Source organism: Cricetulus griseus, chromosome 7, assembly GCF_003668045.3.
Source record: "Cricetulus griseus strain 17A/GY chromosome 7, alternate assembly CriGri-PICRH-1.0, whole genome shotgun sequence".
Taxonomy (NCBI): domain Eukaryota; kingdom Metazoa; phylum Chordata; class Mammalia; order Rodentia; family Cricetidae; genus Cricetulus; species Cricetulus griseus.
Genome location: NC_048600.1, coordinates 90,837,353 through 90,856,481, shown reverse-complemented (window position 1 = coordinate 90,856,481; position 19,129 = coordinate 90,837,353). Strand labels below are relative to the sequence as shown.

Genomic DNA, 19,129 nt, shown 5'->3' with positions numbered 1-19,129 from the left:
AAAAAAAAAAAAAAAAAAAAAAAGCTTCAAAAACTAGAAATGGCTTTAAATTTAATTTAAACTTTAAATTCAGAGTATTATCATTGTCAGTTTTGTTAACATTTTATGTAAGACTTCAAAATACAGTATTTTCTCAGGAATTGTGCTGTTCTTTCTCCTTTAAAAGAGTCTCAGTTGGTATAAACTAACAAGGTCAGCCTTGTCTTTGTGGGAAATCTGCCAGGACATCAAGCAGAGGTGATCTTGGCAGAACTGGTGAGCCTGGGATGTGCACGGGCCATGGAAGGAGTACTCATATGACCAAGGACTCAGTAGGTAGGCTATTTCTGTCAGTGCTACTGCACTGAATGGTCCATAAAGAGAGCTTAAACATTTCCACTTCCCATAGAAACACAACAAAGGCAGAAGACAGAAGTAGAGACGAGTTGTTTTGGGAAGTTAAGAAGAAATAATGGATGAAGTAAGGTAGAAATCACGAGCTCCCAGGCATCTAACCAGGGCTGTTAGTACAAGCTCGGCTGGTAAAACACTCTCCTGGTATGCACAGGGCCCTGCGTTCAATCCCCAGGACTGCTAAATAAATCTGTCACAAAATATAATCAGGTCCATTAAGATTATTAGGGAAGGTTTTGTATGTTAGAGTAAATCTAAGACCTTGTCTCAAAGCAAACAGAAAATCAAAACAAAATGAAGCAACTTTTTTGATGGTCTAAGGTGTTTTCTCCTACTTCTGAGATGCTTCATAAGAATTCATATATTGCCAGGCATGGTGGTGCATGCTTCTAATCCCAGCACTTGAGAGGCAGAGGCAGGCATATCTCTGAGTTTGAGGCTAGCTTGGTCTACAGAGTGAGTTCCAGGACAGCCAAGGCTACACAGAGAAACCCTGACTTGAAAAACAAAACAAAACAGAACAAAAGCCACTTAAGAACCTTAGGATAATACCTGCTCCCAAATTCATCCTCCCTAACCACCTCCTGATTCTTGAGCACCACGGGTCTGGAAATAAATTCACGAACGTTATTAACAGCATCACTGATCTCAGCATGGGCACCTGCTGCTACTCCAGCAACTATTTGCATGTGTCTAGCTTGTAAACTTTCTGAGATAAAATGTTTCTCAAATAAATCCATCTTCTCAGAGACAGGTCTTACTCAGGCAGTTCTATGGCATTTCATCATTGCTGAAATTTGAACTGGGCTCCAGGGGTCCACAGAAAGGACCTCCCTTTGCTTAGTCAGGGCATTTGTTTTGGCTAATTCTCTCCTTTGTCATCCCCTTTCAGAAATGCTCCAACAAGGGGTAGAGAGATGGCTCAGCAGTTATGGGCACTTGTTGCTTTTGGAGGCCACCTGGGTTTGATTCTCAGGATCCCACAGTGGCAATCAACCATCTATAACTCCAATTCTAGGGGAGCTGAAGCCCTCTTCTGACTTCTGTGGGCATCAGGCATATATGCAGCACACACATATACATGCAGGCAAGATATTTATGAATAAAATAGAATAAATCTAAAATGACACCAAAGCCTGAAAAGATAAAATCGTTAAAAAAAAATCACCCTACGTTTTAAAGGAAGATCTCAGCCTGACTGTTCCATTATTTACTAGTGGATTTATTTATTTATTAACATCAAAATGATTTAAGGGGCTGAATGACTCAGTGGTTAAGAGCATGTACAGGGGATGACAGCTCAGTTCCCAGCACCTATGGTGGGTAGCTCACAACTCCCTGTACTCCAGCTCTGACCTCCTTGGACACCTCTACTCCTATGAATATGCCAACACACATACATATAATAAAAAAGAGCTAGGGCCATTGGTAAAGCACAGGGATACAGTGCCCCTAGTCCTCCCCCTGCCCAAAGAAGTTAACACAGCAGAATCTTCAGTAGTTTCCTTGGTGAGAATTTCATTACATGGAAACCATAAAAGCAGTTTTACCTTTGACTGGTCCTCATCCACTGAAGATTCCTCAGATGCATGGGGAGTATTACTTAAAGAGCTGCTTCTCTGGTCATCAGCTGCCATTTCTGAAGGCGCCACTTCCATCACTGATAGGCGACAACCCTCACTCCTTCCTCCGCCTAGCTCTTCTGTCCTTGAGTGGGAAAAAGATCGAGCCCGGGTTTCTTGAGAAAGCTCTACAAATTTCTCTAGGGCACTAAAAAAATCAATACGATCTGTACTAAAATCAGAGATGGCAGCTTGGCAACTGGGTTGGGGGCTTGGTGACTCAGGATCAGGTGACATGGGGAGGTCTTTCAGTCGAGATGTCAACTCTTCCATAGGCAGTAAGTGGACATTCATGTCTGCTTTCAGGGCATCTGTCTCCAAATCTTCCACTGCTAAGTCTGGGAACTTGTTGGCCATTTCTGAGGCCTGTCCAGGTTGGATTAAGGCTTTAGATGCATGGCAGTTGTCAAGAGGGAATTTTGATTCACTGAGACAACACCCTGATGAGCATCCATTGATGTCATTTAAGTTTAATTCATCTTCGATCTGTCCGGCATGAAACTCCTGTGACGAAAACCCCAGGCAGATGACTCTTTCTTTGGTATGAACCCCTTTCTGATTTGCGTCCTGTGGAACCACATGCTCCACAAAGACGGGAGATATGGCTGCAAGGTTCTCCACAGTCTTCACCTCGGCAATCTGGTCAGCTGAAGTGGTCATCTCCTTCTTGTTGAGCTCGAGCCCAGGTTTGCAGATGGGTTCGTGGTGGTCCGAGAGGTCACTATCTGAATGAGATCTCCAGAGTTTGTTATGCCGCTGTTTGCTGTGGATGACACATACAGGGAACACATTACTTTGGTTTGTGAAAACAGTCAACATCCTTCCAGGAAACCACATCTAGAGAAACCTCAATCACCTGCAAAATGATTTTTATGGTTTCCATGTAATGAAATAAACACTTCAAAATATGCACACCTTAATAGGAGCAAAAAATAAACAAAGCAAACAACAATAAATGGCTGAGATCTGATTTTGTTGTTGTTGTTCTTTTGAGACAGACTCTTATTCCATAGCACTGGCCAACCTGGAACTCACTATACAGGCCATAGAGATCCCCCTGCTTCTGCCTTTGTGTGTTGAGGTCTGATTTTTTTTTTTTAATTTTTTAATCAGATTGATGGGAGTCAAAATTTGTTAACAGCCATTGTTGATAAGTTCTTTCATGGTGTTGGTAGGAGTGTGAACTATAGACTTTGCATTATTTTTTAATTACATTTATTGTTTGTGACATGCTATGATATACAGGTGAAGGTCAGAGGACAACTTGGGATAGTTGGTTTCTCCTTCCACCACCTGGGTCCTGGGGATTGAATTCAGGCTATCAGGCTTAGCAGCAAGCACTTTACCTCATGGGCCATCTCACCAGCCCTGCAGGCTTTGTTTTATGAGTCAAGTGTGACACTAGCTCTCCAGATATAACCCTTAAATAATCAGTTTTTCCTGTTAGACATTTTCTTGGAGAAGTACTTTAAGGGTGTGTGTTTATACATATGGATATTTACTATAGCACTGTCTGTGGTATTAAAAACGAAACACCAAAAAGAAGAGTAGATTTATTTAAACTTAAGGCCAGGGCTGGAGAAATGGTTCATTTGGTAAAGTGATTGCCATACAACTAAATTGGCAAGCTCCAGATTCAGGAAGAGACCATGTCTCAGCAGAGTGAAGAGGTGACTGAAGAAGACAGCCTACATCGACTTTTGGCCTCTGTATGCACACGTGAACACATACAAATAAACACATGCAAAAATAAAATAAAAATACAAAAGTAAATTATAGGCTATATAATTATATGCTATAAGGTATAAGGTTGTTAAAACTATCAGACATTGGGGACTGGAGAGATGACTTAGTGGTTAAGAGGGCTTTCCATTCTGCCAGGGGACCCAAGTTCTGTTCCCAGCACCCACATCAGGGGTTCACAAATGTCTATAATCTAGCACCAGGGGAATCAGAAGCATCTGACCTCTTTGGGCATCTGTACACATCATACACGCTCACCCAGACACACATGCATACACATAATTAAAAACAACAAAAATGGGTCTGGAGAGATAGCTCAGTAGTTAAAAATACTGGATTCTCTTCCAGAGGATCTGAGTTTGATTGTCAGCACCTAACATGGTGACTCATAACTGTCTGTTAAGAGGATCTGATCAGTTCCCTTCTGGCATCCACAAGCACCAGGCATGTATATGGTACACAGACATACACATAGGTAAAACACCCATACACATAAAATAATAAAAATAAAAGAATTTATTTTTGCTACTTTTAATTATGGGTGTGTGTGTGTGTGTGTGGGTATGTGTGTGTGGTTCCCCTAGAACTGGAGTTACAGGTTGCTGTGAGCTACCTAATATAGGTGCTGGGAATAAAACTCAGGTCCTCTGGAAGAGCAGTAAGTGCTCTTAATCACTGAGCCAGCTTTCCAGCCCTCCAAATAAAATGTTGAAAAAAAAACCATTTTTTTTTGTTGGGCATTTTAGGGACTGATATCCAAGGTATACTGTTAGTGAAAAAGTAAGTGTAATATTTAGGATGGTCAGTTTACATGTTAGACTAAGAATGGGGAAAAATCCGGAGGAACATCATTTGGTAGGCGATTCCTTCAAGGAAGGTAGAAATCATTCTAGGGAAAGTTATTACTTTCGGCTTCATTATTGTCTACATTGTGAATTAAAAATAAGCATGTTGGGCTTGGCTGTAAGAGCTCTTACAGAGGACTGGGGTTCAGAGTTCTTAGCCTACAACCCACAACCATCTGTAAGTCCAGTTCCAGGGGATCTGATGTCTTCTCCTGGCTTCCAAAGTCACATGGGCACCAGACATACATGCAGGCAAAACATCATACACAGAAAATAAGACAAATACATCTCCTCCATTCAAGGCTCAGGGATCTATGTGGAAAAGGGGGCAGAAAGATTCTAAGAGCCAGATGTGGGAGATGACTTCAAGGAAACATAGTCCAGGCACAACAGGGTTGCACTAACACGTATGCACTAACAGAGACTATGACAGTACACACAGACCTGCAGAAGTTCAAACCAGATAAACCCTCGGCACAGAGAAAGGGATGTGGAGTCCTAACCCGAACCAAGAAGCTATCTGTTACTTTGTCTTCCAATTACCCCCCTTTGGAGCTCGAACCCAGGGCCTTGTGCTTGCTAGGGAAGTGCTCTACCACTGAGCTAAATCCCCAACACCCTCCCCCAAACTATTTGTAATTTATATTTGCTGGGAAAGAGAAAATCAGTTTTCTCCACTAGGGTGTCATTGGATATAGCCACTGAACTCTAGGACAGGTCCAAATACAAAATGGATGCCACGGTTTTTGGGGGTGCTTTTTGTTTTGTTATTTATCTTACTGGCTTTTGTTTGTTTTGACCTATGCTTTTTTTTTTTTTTGAGAGGAAAGAAAGGCTGGTGCAAGCTGGTGATCATGACATTCTTTTTTTTTTTTTTAAAGATTTATTTATTATGTATACAACATTCTGCTTCCATGTATATCTGCACACCAGAGGTGATCTTTCTTTCCTTTTATCTTCTCTCTCTCTCTCTCCTTTTTTTTTTGGGGGGGTGTGTGTGTTTGAGACAGGGTCTTTCTATGTGGCCCTGGCTGTCTTGGAACTCACTATGTAGTCCAGGCTGGTTTTAAACTCACAGAGATTTACCTGCCTCTGTCTCCTGAGGGCTAGGATTAAAGGCTTGTGCCACTATACCTGGCTAAGGTGATCATTCTTAAGTTAGAAAATTAAGGTAGCCTAATAAATCAGGAGAGAAGATCAAGGTCAGCCCTTTCCCCAAAGTCTTAGAAGCTGAGGCAACCCTTGGAGAAATATGTGGGCCAAAGAGGGTTCTTCACCACCTCAAAGACCACTATATAGTCACTCTGTGGTTATGTTATGAAGTCTGAGATGATGATGAAATTCATTTCAAACCTCATGCTTTCAAACTACAAGCACAGTTCCCAAAGACCAGCCAAAATTTCTCAGCTGCCTGTATGGCTGGTCAGGATCACCTGCCCAGGGATTAGCCCTTTAAATATGGTGCTTGACAGCCCCCATGATTTATAAGCAGACAAAGAGTTACCTAACTTCTGGGTGGAAGGGAAACTCAGCCTCAGACAACTTGCCCTGGGCGTGTGGCCACACACAGGCTCTGCTGAGTCATATGCCTATACTGATGTGACCCTGTTTCTTCTCAACTCTGCACCTGCTCTCAGCTCCCGTACAATCTGCTGTTGGGGTGGGGCGCTCTGACTCAGGCCCTCACAGTAGAGGGGTGCTTTCCCTTGCAGGGAACAGCTCAAGTCTGTTATATATGACAACAAGTTATAATCGTCAGTTTTCTGGGTGTGAAGTGGAGTTTTTACCTTTTTCAGCTGCATGACCTCCAGCCACCCCTAGGAGGAGACAACATATCACACATCTCAAATAAGTGAGCGGCTGTCTGGAGGGTAAGTGTGGACTAAACTATCTTATTGCCAATCAAGGCCAGTTTACTTCTTATGGAAGCTTCTCTTAGATCTGGATGTCTTTGTTTCCAGGCCTAGATACAACTGTGTTGTCTAATTTCCATACTGCCCCTATCTGGGGGTTGTTCAAACCTGTGCTCTTACATACCACAGTAGGATAGATAGTTCCTGTGATGCATGTAACAGAGGAGACAGCTCAGAGGGCAGCTGCTCTTAGACATCTAATAACATAACACAGCAGCTGATTTTATTAGCCAACAAACAAATGACAAGTTTCCATGACCTCCAGAATCCCCCAAATTATAACTTTTAAAAAATGCTTGCAAATTACTTATCAATCAGGACTGGAGAGATGGCTCAGTGGTAAAGAACACTGTTGCTAGCTGCACACCTTTAATCCCAGCACTCGGGAGGCAGAGGCCAGCGGATGTCTGTGACTTCGAGGCCAGCCTGGTCTACAAGAGCTAGTTCCAGGACAGCTTCCAAAGCTACACAGAGAAACCCTGTCTGGACAAAAACAAACAAACAAACAAACAAACAAACAAAAAACAAAAAGCAAAAGAACAAAAAGCAAAGAAACCCCCCCAAAACCAAAACAAACAAAAACACTGTTGCTCTCAGAGGACCCAGGTTCGATTTTCTGCACCCACACGGTGATCCACAACCATCCATACTCCAGTTCCAGGGATTCAGATGTCCTCTTCTGACCTCCATGGGTACCAAGCATGTATGTGGTACATATACATACATGTAGGCAAAACATTCATGCATAAAATGAATAAATCTAACACATTAAAAGTTATCAGTCAGGAGGGAATATGAGATGGAGGTTATGCTAATGAGGGTAACAGCGAATGTTTCAGAGGAAGTGGCTAACATCACAGCCTGAAGCCCAGCAGGGACTTCCTTCTGTTCCTGGAAGAGACGAGCATCAGAAAACACTCCATTGGGGCTTGGGAATACAGCTGATACCCACTTATAAAAGAGAAAGAAAGAAAAAAAACCCTAATCCAAAGATTGGTCTGAAGTGGAGTGAGGGCAGCTCTCTAACACAGTCTAGTTATACCATCACTGTGAAAGCACCGTGACTCCACGTGCCTCCTGGTGACCGCACTCTCCACCCCTCCATGGGGGAATCTCCCTCTTGAATTCCACGATTATCATTCCCTTTCTTTTCTTTACAATGTTATGGCACATGTTTTCTTTTCTAATGAGTCTTACTACATAGCCTGGCTGTCATACTATGAAGACCAAGATGGCCTTGAACTCACAGAGATCTGCTTGCCCTCAGATGAGATAAAAGGCATGCCCAACACATCTGAACCTAAAACATGATTTTTGCTAACATGCTTTTAATCTCCAGCACTGTATATAAACATATTTTCATAAAGTGAAATAAATGTGTCAAAATTAATTTATCCATATGGTTGATAAAAAACTCTGTTGGCTACTATAAACAATACTGCCAGGGACATTCTTGTGGTTGGTACGCACTTCACTTTCTCCAAGCTGTTATATAACAGGAATAGAACACATGGGTCTTAGGGCATGTGTGCACCACTGGGTTTACTGGTAACACTAGACTGTTTTCCAGTGAAGCTCTGTCTAGAGCCAGCGTATTCTGACACTGTGACACTGACAGGGCTCCATGTACAACATTAGATCATATCTATGATTTTAAACTGTTAACGTTTAATCCGCTGACACCCCCACTCCTATTCTAGGCAGGCCAAGTAAATAAACAAGTTGCCAAAAAAGAACTTCAGAGCTGGCCTGTGGCCTAGATGATGCAACCATGCCTCAGATCTCCCCTCCCTTGAGTAGCCTCTGACCTGAATTTGGATTCATGTAAACACAGACACACATATGACTGGTCCACTCTGGGCAACAGTTTAGTTTTTTTTTTTTTTTTTTATTAGATGAGCAAGAAAGAAATGTAAATGACAAGACATATAAGACATTCCATTCTCTTGCCTCTGCTTTCTTGTTACATGTTAGGTAAGACCATCCACTCTTAGGAAAATATTGCTAGAGTGTCAGATCCGTAAATGAGTGATTGGGGTCATTTACTTTCTAGGGTACTAGGAAAAGCACTGGGCATTTCTGTGAGCTGGGCATGGTCCTGGATAGTTTTGATTATTTAACTGGAAAGCTATTAAGAAAAACATCCTTTTAAGCCACAACCAGGCTTGGCTGTCATGGGACCAGAAAGCCATGTCTTTGCATTTCCGGCTTTCTGTTGCTGGCTGATGACTGTCTACCTGTGCTGCTTTTTAGCAGCAGCAGGAGAGCCCTGCCTCTAATGGGCCTCGTGACCAGGTTCTTCGGTAATCAAAATGGACATGTCTGAGGACATGAGGCACAGGTTTTCCTAGCTGTCACTTAGTTCCTCCCCATCTGCCCCCACTGGAACCTCACACCATAGACACATGGTCCAGCTTACAAACATCAGGCTTAAAACCTGAACCTATCTGATAGACCACAAACCTGGCAGATACCTGCATGATCAGAATACAGAATAACGAAGAGAGCTGATGGTAGTTTAATGGAGCTTCAGCACTTGTCCTTCCTGTTACTACCCCACAACTATAAAAACAGAAAAAATAAATCCAGTATGAAGCATACTAACAGTTTCATGATGCCATCCTTTTTAGGTCTTCAAGGGGAAGAGTAAATCAGTCTTTTCTAAAGTACCAATGGTATTTTGAAGTATATAAGAAGTCATTTGCGGGTAGGAGAGATGGCTCAGAGGTTAAGAGCACTGGACTGCTGTTCCAGAGGTCCTGAGTTCAATTCCCAACTACCACATGGTGGCTTACAACTGTCTATCATAAGATCTGGTGCCCTCTTCTGATGTGCAGGCAAATATGCAGACAGAACACTGTATATGTAATAAAAATAAGTAAATAAAATATATATTGAAGTCCTTTGCATTTCAGAGGACTGGCCCGTAGCCTGTGCCCTCAGGCTCTCATTAAGACTGTAATCAGTTCAGAAGTTACTACAGAAATGTGTTACTAAGAGGCCCCCACATCAAGCTCTCTCTAATAGGCAGCTGCCACTTCCAGTTAAGTGCCCAGTCCTGCTTCTGGGTAACTGTAGCTACAGGATGCTGGGATCACAACTCTAACTCTTTGAGAGGTCTGGCAAAACAAAACAAAACAAAAAACTGTTAAGAAGTATAAGGTCCAGGAGGGGAAATGGAATTTCTGAGAAACTGAGTGGGATTTTCTGAGGATGCTGCTCTCCTGGTTTCCTAAGCTATACAGCCTGGCAGAGCCTCAGATGGCCACAGAAGTTCAGCCTGGCCTCATACCTATTTTTGATCCACCTGCTACCACCTCCCTAGTCTTGAGGTTATAGAGACTTTCCACCATGGCTGGCTCTTTCTTCTTAGCTCTTCTAAACAGGAAGGTCCCAGTGTAGGACTTTGGGGTCAGCAAGAATCCACTGGACCCCATTCACTTGTGGTTAGCCTACAAGTACTAAAGTTTCTACTGAACACATCATGGACTAAGACTAGAAGAAAGAAGCTGAAGTCAGGATTTTTATGTTTCCAGCTTCCCTTCTCTGCAAAGTCACCTCAGGCTGTGTCCCTCTGACCTTTGAAGGTATCTTTCTCTACAGGAGTCTCAACTTTCAGGCTATGGTAAATGCTCTCTCTCTTGGAGCTTATGAACTATTTATTGTCAAGCAGCCTAGTCAAGGAAGGTTCACCTTTGTACATATTTCACGTCTAAAATCCTTTTAAAAAAAGATCTTTAAAATTTATTTATTTATTTATTTATTTATTTATTATGAATAAAGTGTTCTGCCTGCTTATATGCCTGCACACCAGAAGAAAGGGCACCAGATCTCATTACAGATGGCTGTGAGCCACCATGTGGTTGCTGGGAATTGAACTCAGGACCTCTGGAAGAGCAGTCCAGTGCTCTTAACCTCTGAGCCATCTCTCCAGAACCCTTAAAATCCTTTTAAAATAAGCCCAACCTGAGCAAGCTGTTTCCTGTTGAGACCCTCAGGAATGAAGAAGGTATTCTATTACTTGCTACCAAAAGCAGCCTATGTGATAACCCTACCATGGACATCATGACAAAGGCCAGGAACACTTCCACTCCAGTACTCCAGTTTCTGGGGAGTTAGTGTGCTTGTGATGTTGAAAGGCAGGTTGACGTCAATGAAGAGGGAAGAAATAACATATATGAACATATACTTTTTGGGTAACTACAGAGATAGGAGATGAGAGACAACCTTTAATATGTAGTGGAATAAAAAATGAAAAGAATGAATCAAGCACTTGGGAGATAAGACAGGAGGATTAGGTGCTGGAGCTAGCCTGTGGTATATGATAGCCTGTCTTTGAAAAAAAAAAAAAAGAAAGTGTTATTTTGTGAAAAAGAAAATAAACTCAGGTTGTCAGCCTTGAGTAACAAGTACTTCAACTGCTAAGCCATCTCACTTGCCCTGTATTATTTCTTTTCTTTTCTTTTTGGTTTTTCTGAGACAGGGTTTCTCTGTGTATCCCTGGCTGTCCTGGACTCACTCTGTAGATCAGGCTGGTCTCAACCTCAGAGATCTGCCTGCTTCTGTCTCCCAAGTGCTGGGATTTAAAGGTGTGTGCCATCACTGCCTAGCTCAGAGTGAACATTTATTCCAAAGTCTACAAGGGAGACAGACATCTTGATTTTTTTTTTTTTTTTTTTTTTTTTTTTTTTTTTGAGACAGGGTCTGTCTATGTAGGCCTGGCTGTCCTGGAATTTGATAATGTAAACCAGGTTAGTCTTGAATCTACAGAGACCTGCCTGCCTCCAAGTGCTGGAGTTGAAGGCATGAACCACCTCTCTCAACTTCATTTTGATGTTTTAATTTTATAGATGAGGGTCAGGCGAGGACTAGAAACATGAAGTAACTTCTGAAGGCTGCAGCAAAAGAGTGAACCAGGAATAGAAAACAGATCTAATGATGCAAATTCTGTGTTTTTTCTCTCTTGAGTTTGCCCTCCCTTTATGAATCAAGCTCAGGAAGTCAGGATGGGACAGAAAAAGAAAGGAAAAGGGAAGAGGAAGTGTGATGTTTTTGGTTTATGCTGCCCTTCATATCCTCATTTAAGATTTTTCTGAAATTCCTTTAACATCTAAGAAAAACCACATACGGAAGGTGGGGGGGGGTATAATGGGGGAGGGGAACCAATCCAACAGCTTGCAGTAGCCTGGGATTCCAGAATAAATACTGAAGTTGGCAGAACATGCAGTATCCTTCCTCTCAGTAGGTCACATGAGGACATTGCCTAATATCCGTTATGTGTGCTGTGTGTGTCTGGGAACATATAATATTTATGTTCTCCTCAAATGCTTAGGTACCCTTTTCTTGTTCCAAAAAGATTTTCTGTGTTCTGCCTTCTGATTTAATCTAAAAGTGTCATGGAAAACTGGTCCTAAAGACCTAGAACTTCTTACAAACAGAGGAGGACTGAGTATTCTCCCAGACAAAGGCTCAGATGAGTTCTTTCCAAATGCTGAGTAAATGGGAGGGGTTTGTAGTGGAAACCATAATGTTATGTTGTGGTCACAGTTTTCACAATTCTTTGGGGGTTGGGAGGGTGGCCCCTCTGCCTGGATAGGCTGGAAGGCTATTAACATTCTCTTCTGTGGAAATGTAGCCCAGATTTGAGAGTCAAGATCAAGTCATGAGACTCGCTGGAGTCAAACCCTGGCATCAGCTGCAAGTGTTTTTAGACAGCTGTGCCATCACCCTAAAAACACAGCCTAGAACATGCTCACAGGGAAAACAAAACAAACCTATCAAGTCAGAGAATTTCAGCATGTGACAACTCAATAAAGTGATCCTCAGGTCATTTCGTATCTGATGCAAGAGTAGATGAAGGTGATTTTTAACCCTTAAAGGAAGCAAAATTACTCATTTTAATAACCAACTACCAAATTACTATTGAAAACAGATGTCTCTCATTGATACAGGAAATGACTGAATAGTAGTGGGTAGAAGGGCAGGCTGAAAAATAGTTTTGTGGAAAAGTATCAAAATGTATAATAAAGCAAAACCTAGAAAAATAGGCAAGGCAATCTTGACTATTATTTGTGGCTATCAAATCTAAGATGTTTTCTCCCTTTGTAACATTTTTTGAGTTTCACACAGCATATATGTAAAATTTGATTAAAGATTTGTATTTTTTTTTTTTTTTAAAGAGTGAGCTGTTTCTGGGTATAACCCTCAAATGGGGTAGTGCATAGGTTGGTACATGACCACAATTACTAGAGAGCTCAGTAAAACTAAATACTAAAAAAAATAACAGCAGGTGTTTTTTTCTTCAAGAATTTTAGGGAACACCAATAGCACCTTAGGAACACCCCTATCCATCTTGACGGGGCTGTAGCCAGCATCATAAAAAACTGAAGGTGTTAAATGTGCACCTAATTGAAAACTGAAATATGGCTCTAATTTTTCTCTTAGGTTATATCTATAAAATACCTGAAAGATTACCTGCCTAATCTTCCATGCTAATCTTAAAATCATATTTTGAAAAAATTTAGAGAAAGGAATCCAAGTTAAAAATTATCACATCCAAGTTAGGCTAAGGACTGGCTGCAGAAAATGACTTCTTAGCTTGCCTTATGGAAGTATAAAGGAATGAGAGTCAGAAAAAGGCACTTGAGGATTCACCTTGCCAGCAAGATCCCTTGGTATTCTTCCAGTTGTCTCATGAAGCTGGGGTTAGGCTTGGTCACTGTTCGTCTTTCTTTCACGTAGTCATAGGCTCGATCCAGATTCCAGCCATATTCCTTCATTGCATAGGCAATCACAGTGGAGGCCGAGCGACTCACCCCCATCTTGCAGTGCACAAGGCATTTAGATCCATGTTTCCTAGTTGGGAGATTAAGATGAAAAAAACAGGATAGTAGATAGCTGGGTTTTAGGTTCCTGTATTGTTTCCCACCCTCCTTATTTTGCGTTCTTCTTAGTACACCCACGTGCCTCTCTGATCAAATATGAGGGTAAAGTAGGCAGGTTTAACTGTACTTTTAAATAATTTTTGTTTTTCTCAAGACAAGGTTTCTATGTGTAGTCCTGGCTATCCTGGACTGAACTCTGTAGACCAGGCTGGCCTCAAACTCAGAGATCTAGCTGGCCTCAAACTCAGAGATCAGCCTCCCCAGTCCTGGGATTAAAGGAGTGTGCCACCACTGTCCAACTCTTTTCTTTTTTTTTTTTTTTGTTTTTCTTTTTCAATTTTAATATTAACCCTCTTAATCTACTCAGTAAAGATTTACCAAGTATTTATCATATATAATATGTTCAAGGTGCTAGGCTTAAGCAACACACAGCTTTTATCCTAAAGGATAGGACTGAGTTCCAGAAACAGATCATTAAAATTCAATGTGTTAGTGTACTGAAGGTCACAAAGTGGAGAGGGGAACTTAGCTCTTAGAGGGGGAGCTCATTTCCTGTGTGGTGGAGGCCAGTTCCCTCACAGCCCTCAGGCATGTCTCCTGGCTGGCTTTCTCCTGAGTTACAGGTGTGGTAATGACTCATCTGATTTATTCTAATAGAGTTGTTTCTAGTTAAGTTCCCAGGAAGGGCTCTGTCCCTGGAGGAAAACATACACGAAGGCGACTTTTCTTCTCTATTCAGACACAACTGTAGATAGCACCTTTCACACACCGCCATAATGAAGACAGAGGAAAGCATGTGATGTATCACGAGGTTTTCTCAGTGATGAAGTGGAATGAATGAGAGCTACCTGTTTGCTTTTTTGCATGCTTTGAACTAAATGCAGGGTTCCACACATACAAAGGACAAGCTTTATCATTGATCTACACCTCAGGTTCTTGTGGGATTTTAATGCAAGGGAAGGAAGAGAAAAAACAATGCTACCACAAAGCAAACAAAATACATCAGTCTTAACAGGCCAAAGCTAATTATCTTGGATATGAACATTATTCAGTTATGCTCTAATACTAACAAGATAGTGTTACAGCACACAGGAAGTCTTCAAGGTTCTGTTAAATGCATGAATAAATTATGGATGGGCTGATCACATCTTCCAGCTGTTGAAGAAGGACTATTTTAAAACCTAGAGAAAAACAACTGCTACTCTTATGGATACTGCTCATAGATTCCAGAATCCTTTCAAGTAACTGTTTCAATAAATCAAAACATGTACATGTGAACACAGAAGACAAGCTATTCATTTGCTTACTGACTCTATTGATGGTTGGCAAGCTTTCTTCAGAAGTTTATAATCCTGCTTTTCTGGAGACAGAATCTACATGAATGAGTGAGGAATTACCAGTGCAAGCCAGCTTGAGGTGACCTGCCCAAACAAGTGAGCAGATAAGCTACAAGAATGCAAAGTATGGAATGTAACAATTTTCCTTAATTTAAAAACTCCATTTATTTATTTGAGTGTGTGTGGGTGGGCAGGCATCTGAGTGTGATGGTGCATGGGTGGAGGTCATAGGATGACTTGGAGGAGTGAGCTCTTTCAGCTTCTACCGTGAGTGTGTTCTGGGGATTAAACTTAGGTCACCAGGTTTGGCAACACTGAGCAATCTTGCTGGTCCTCACTATAGAGTTTTTATTAGACTACAGTTTGGAAGATAATGCACAGTGATTCGGAAGAAAATTTAGATTTGTGCTCTACATTTTCCAGTTGAACTCTAACAACTTTAAACATCAAATTTTAGGCCTTTGTTTGTGGGCATGGAATGTGCTTAAACTTGGACAAGCCTAAGTAAAATAAAATTCATTCTCTATGAAAGCACCTCTTTCACATCTCTCTCTTTCTTTTTTTTTTTTTGGTTTTTCAAGACAGGGTTTCTTTGTGTAGCCCTGGATGTCCTGGAACTCACTCTGTAGACCAGGCTGGCTTTGAACTCAGAGATTGGTCTGCCTCTGCCTTCCAAGTGTTGGAAATAAAGGTGTGTGCTACCATGCCTTGATTCTCTGTGGTGATATATTATTTATGATTTATTAAAGCTTGCCTGAGAGTACAGAAAGCAAGCCATAGAGCTAGGTGGTGGTGGCACACACCTTTAATCCCAAGACTGAGGAGACAGGCAGATGGATCTCTATTAGTGCAAGGCCACACTGAGCTACTTGAAATTGATCCAGTCCTGAAGAGAAACAGCTCACACAAAGGTGATCTTAGCACCTGGATCACACACCTTTAATCCCAGCACTAGGAAGCCATAAAAGGAGGAACCAATGGGTCTCATGAGAGATTTATTCTCCAGTCACACTGAGGATAGGATAACCACTTCTGTCAAAGGTAAGAGCTAGTGGCTGGCTGCTTTGCTTTTCTGATCTTCAGCTTGAAGCTTGACCCCAATATCTGTCTCTGGGTCTTAAATTCGTGTCACACTTCTCTGGCATTTTTCCACTGGGATTTTGAGGTGCACAGCTTCTAAGTTATTTAACAAGGATCTAAGTTAGTTAGGTTTCATCTAACCCACACTTCAATCTTGCACCTCAATCCCAGTGTGGGATGGTCTAGATTAAGTCTGGCATCATCATATTAGCAGTAGGGCCTTATACAAGGAGATATAGAAGGAGGAGAAATTTGTGAACAACTGTATCCATTTATGACCTTGGTGTTTGTGAAGACTTATTTGATTGTCAGCTTGGCTACACATGGGAATTATCTAAAACTGGAAAATGGCTGAGCACACCTATGAGAGATTTTTGTTTAATTAAATCATTTAAAGTGGGAAGATTCATGGCTAATTGGGATCTTCGAGGTGGAAAGACACACCTGTAATCTGGGCCTGCCTTCTGCTGGAGGCCTATATGAAGGACATGGAAGAAGGAAGCCTCACTCTTTGCCTGCTTCCTCCTGCCCTCGCTATCAAGTCCATTCCTTCACTGGCATTAGAGCCTATTTCTTTGGGATTCCAGGGTATCCTGAAGACCAGCTGAGACATCAGCCTTATGGACTGAACAACTACTCGATTCCTGGACTTTCTGTTTATAGGCAGCCACTTTTGGGTTAGCTGGACTGTAGCCTGTAAGTCATTAGAATATATATTCACCCTATAAGTTCTGTTACTCCAGAGAATTCTGACTAATGCAGATTTTGGTGCCAAAAGTGGCTCTAGGGCAACTGAAGTATAAAGATGAATTTTTTTTTAAACATTTGGAATAGGCTTTCCAATTTGCCAGTCCCTATAGTTATCAAAGCCTGTCCTGTTACTGCAGCCTTTCCTGAGAGCTTGTAGAATACTTAAAAGCCCATGGTGTGAACTATTTACAAAATTAAGGCAACAAGTGCATTTGGTTATCCTGATTCACCAATTGTCAAAGGCAATGGATTTGGTGACCGTTAAGGGGAATGTAGAGTAATTTCTGAAGGAAGTTAATAAAAGGTGTTTCTCATTTACTAAAGATTGTTTGAATGCTGTTCTTTCTGAAGAGGCTTGTGGTCAAGTAGCTCATTTATGATTCATTCTTCCTAGTGAAAAGATGAATAAAAGGAAGTCCTCAGAGCTTTAAAAGCCAATTAATTTGAAGATGACATCACCAAAGGCAAGAGAGAAACCTCAGCATTTAGACTATCCACAATAAAACTGGGAAGATTTCCAAAGCTCACTGTTTCTTTCTGTATGCTCAGAAAGGCCTGGTATAGTTTTTGCTATACAACTTACAAATATCTCCAGTGCCAATTTAATTCAGAGCCTGGCATGGTGGATAGTACATGCTTTTAATCTCAGAACTTGGGAAGCAGACAGATTTCTGTGAGTTTGAGGACAGCCTGGTCTTCTTAGAGTTCCAGGCTATTTAGGACTACACAATGAGACCTTGTCTCAAAAATTCGTTTTTTCTCCCATTTCTCATTTTTATTTCTTTTTCTTTTAAGATTTTCTCATTTATTTTATGCATATGAGTGTTCTATCTGCATATATACCTGCAGGCCAGAAGAAGGCATCAGATGCCATTATCGATGGTTGTGAGCCATCAGGTAGTCGCTGGGAATTGAACTCAGGTCTTCTGGAAGAGCAGTTAATGCTCTTAATCACTGATCCATCTCTCCAGCCCCTCACTTTTCTTCTTTCTTTTCTTTTCTTTTTTTTTTTCGAGACAGGGTTTCTCTGTATTGCTTTGGAGCCTGTCCTGGAATTCACTCTGAAGACCAGACTGGCCTCGAACTCACAGAGATCCACCTGCCTCTGCCTCCTGAGTGTTGAGATTAAAGGCGTGTGCCACCATTGCCTGGCCACTTTTATTTCTTTAGTTGCAGCATAATTCCATTTTTTTTAAAAAAATTTGTGCTAAGTGCAAAATGAGGCTATATAAAGTTATCTTATTCTAAGGGATTTCATTTGCTTAAAGGGAAAGTGTTAGGTCACTGATCTTTTGTCTTGGATCATGAACTCTCAGTGCCTTTCCTCCTTTAAATCCTTTTCTCTAAGTACTATCAGTACATGGCAGCCTCTCATTCCCAGCCATGTTTGCACTATGAAGAGGAAGCAGAATGTAGTAAGAGACAAAACTCACTTTGCTTTAGAGATGAATTTGTAAGTGTCATTCCAGTAAGCCAGGAGATCCGTTGCCTCTTCATCATACACTCGGATGTTATGATACTCAAAGACTCCGGGGAAGAAGTTGTCTATCTCTCGAGTGACATTCAAGATGTACCGCACCCTGTGAAGAAACCAAAGGAGGGCAGGGCGTATATTTTTTTTTCTCAGGCAAAAATGAGTTCCCAGCACCATATCTGCCATGTTCAATACCTAAATTCAATTTCACCTTATGTATGGTTACACAATCTCATCTCTGACAGTATTTTGGAAATAGCCCACATATCTGTATCGACTAAAATCAACCTAAGACCCACAACCTAGCAATTTTTATTGCTAAAATTACCAACAATAAAATTTTATTTGGAAGTTGTTTGTATAAAACCAAATGACTGACATACTCCAAGAAAAAAGAGAAAAGGAAGATTTTCTTTACTTTTCTGAATGCCAGATTGTTAGGCAAGAAACTGAGGGTGTGTGGAAAGCTGGACCTAAAATTCCCAAGTCTATCCAGCTGCATTCCTGCTAAGAGTTCTCACATGCTGAGTTGCTACCAGAAAAGCATTTCTCTATTAAAACTTTCCCATCATCTCTCTCCCTGCATCATCTTAATTAATGTGTGGGTTTAATTTATCAAAGGCCCTTTTTTCTTCAATGTTGTATAGACTTTAACATCATTGGAGTTTACTCCAGCAACACAGGCTCAGCTCAGTCTTTCTACAAAACTGTTTCCTTCAAATAACCAACCATATGTGGTACTCCACAAACTCAGCTTCTGAAGAAGTTAGGCAAATAAAAAGACTACAGGAAGAGATATAATCAATATAATCACTCTATCTGGTCAATACCAAATGGGCCAATATTTCTGACACATGAATTGAATTCATTTTAATGTAGCACTAAAGCCTAGTAATAGAAATGATTTTCTTTTAAATTAAAAAACTAAAATTAAAAAATTTCACATTCCATATAGTAGGAATGTGAAACAGTGCAACTGCTGTGGAAAATAGCTTAGTAATTACCAAGAAGGCCAAACAGGGAGTTACTACACAAGTATTAGTCCACTCCACAATCTGCATATAGGTGGTCACAGCATCGTTATTCAT

The 19,129-nt window shown here is 41.1% G+C and overlaps 1 protein-coding gene across 5 annotated transcripts in view; it reads right to left on the bottom strand.

Annotated features, from left to right (window-relative positions):
- Positions 1-19,129, bottom strand: part of Ssh2 (slingshot protein phosphatase 2) — a 254,071-nt gene that overhangs the window by 8,086 nt on the left and 226,856 nt on the right. For all 5 annotated transcript variants that reach the window (XM_027426677.2, XM_027426681.2, XM_027426676.2 and 2 more), the window contains 3 exons: positions 18,001-18,147; positions 13,171-13,371; positions 1,944-2,778 (listed from right to left, as the gene is read on the bottom strand). In XM_027426677.2, coding sequence (XP_027282478.1) covers positions 1,944-2,778; positions 13,171-13,371; positions 18,001-18,147 — 1,183 coding nt within the window. The remainder of the gene's footprint in view (positions 1-1,943; positions 2,779-13,170; positions 13,372-18,000; positions 18,148-19,129) is intronic.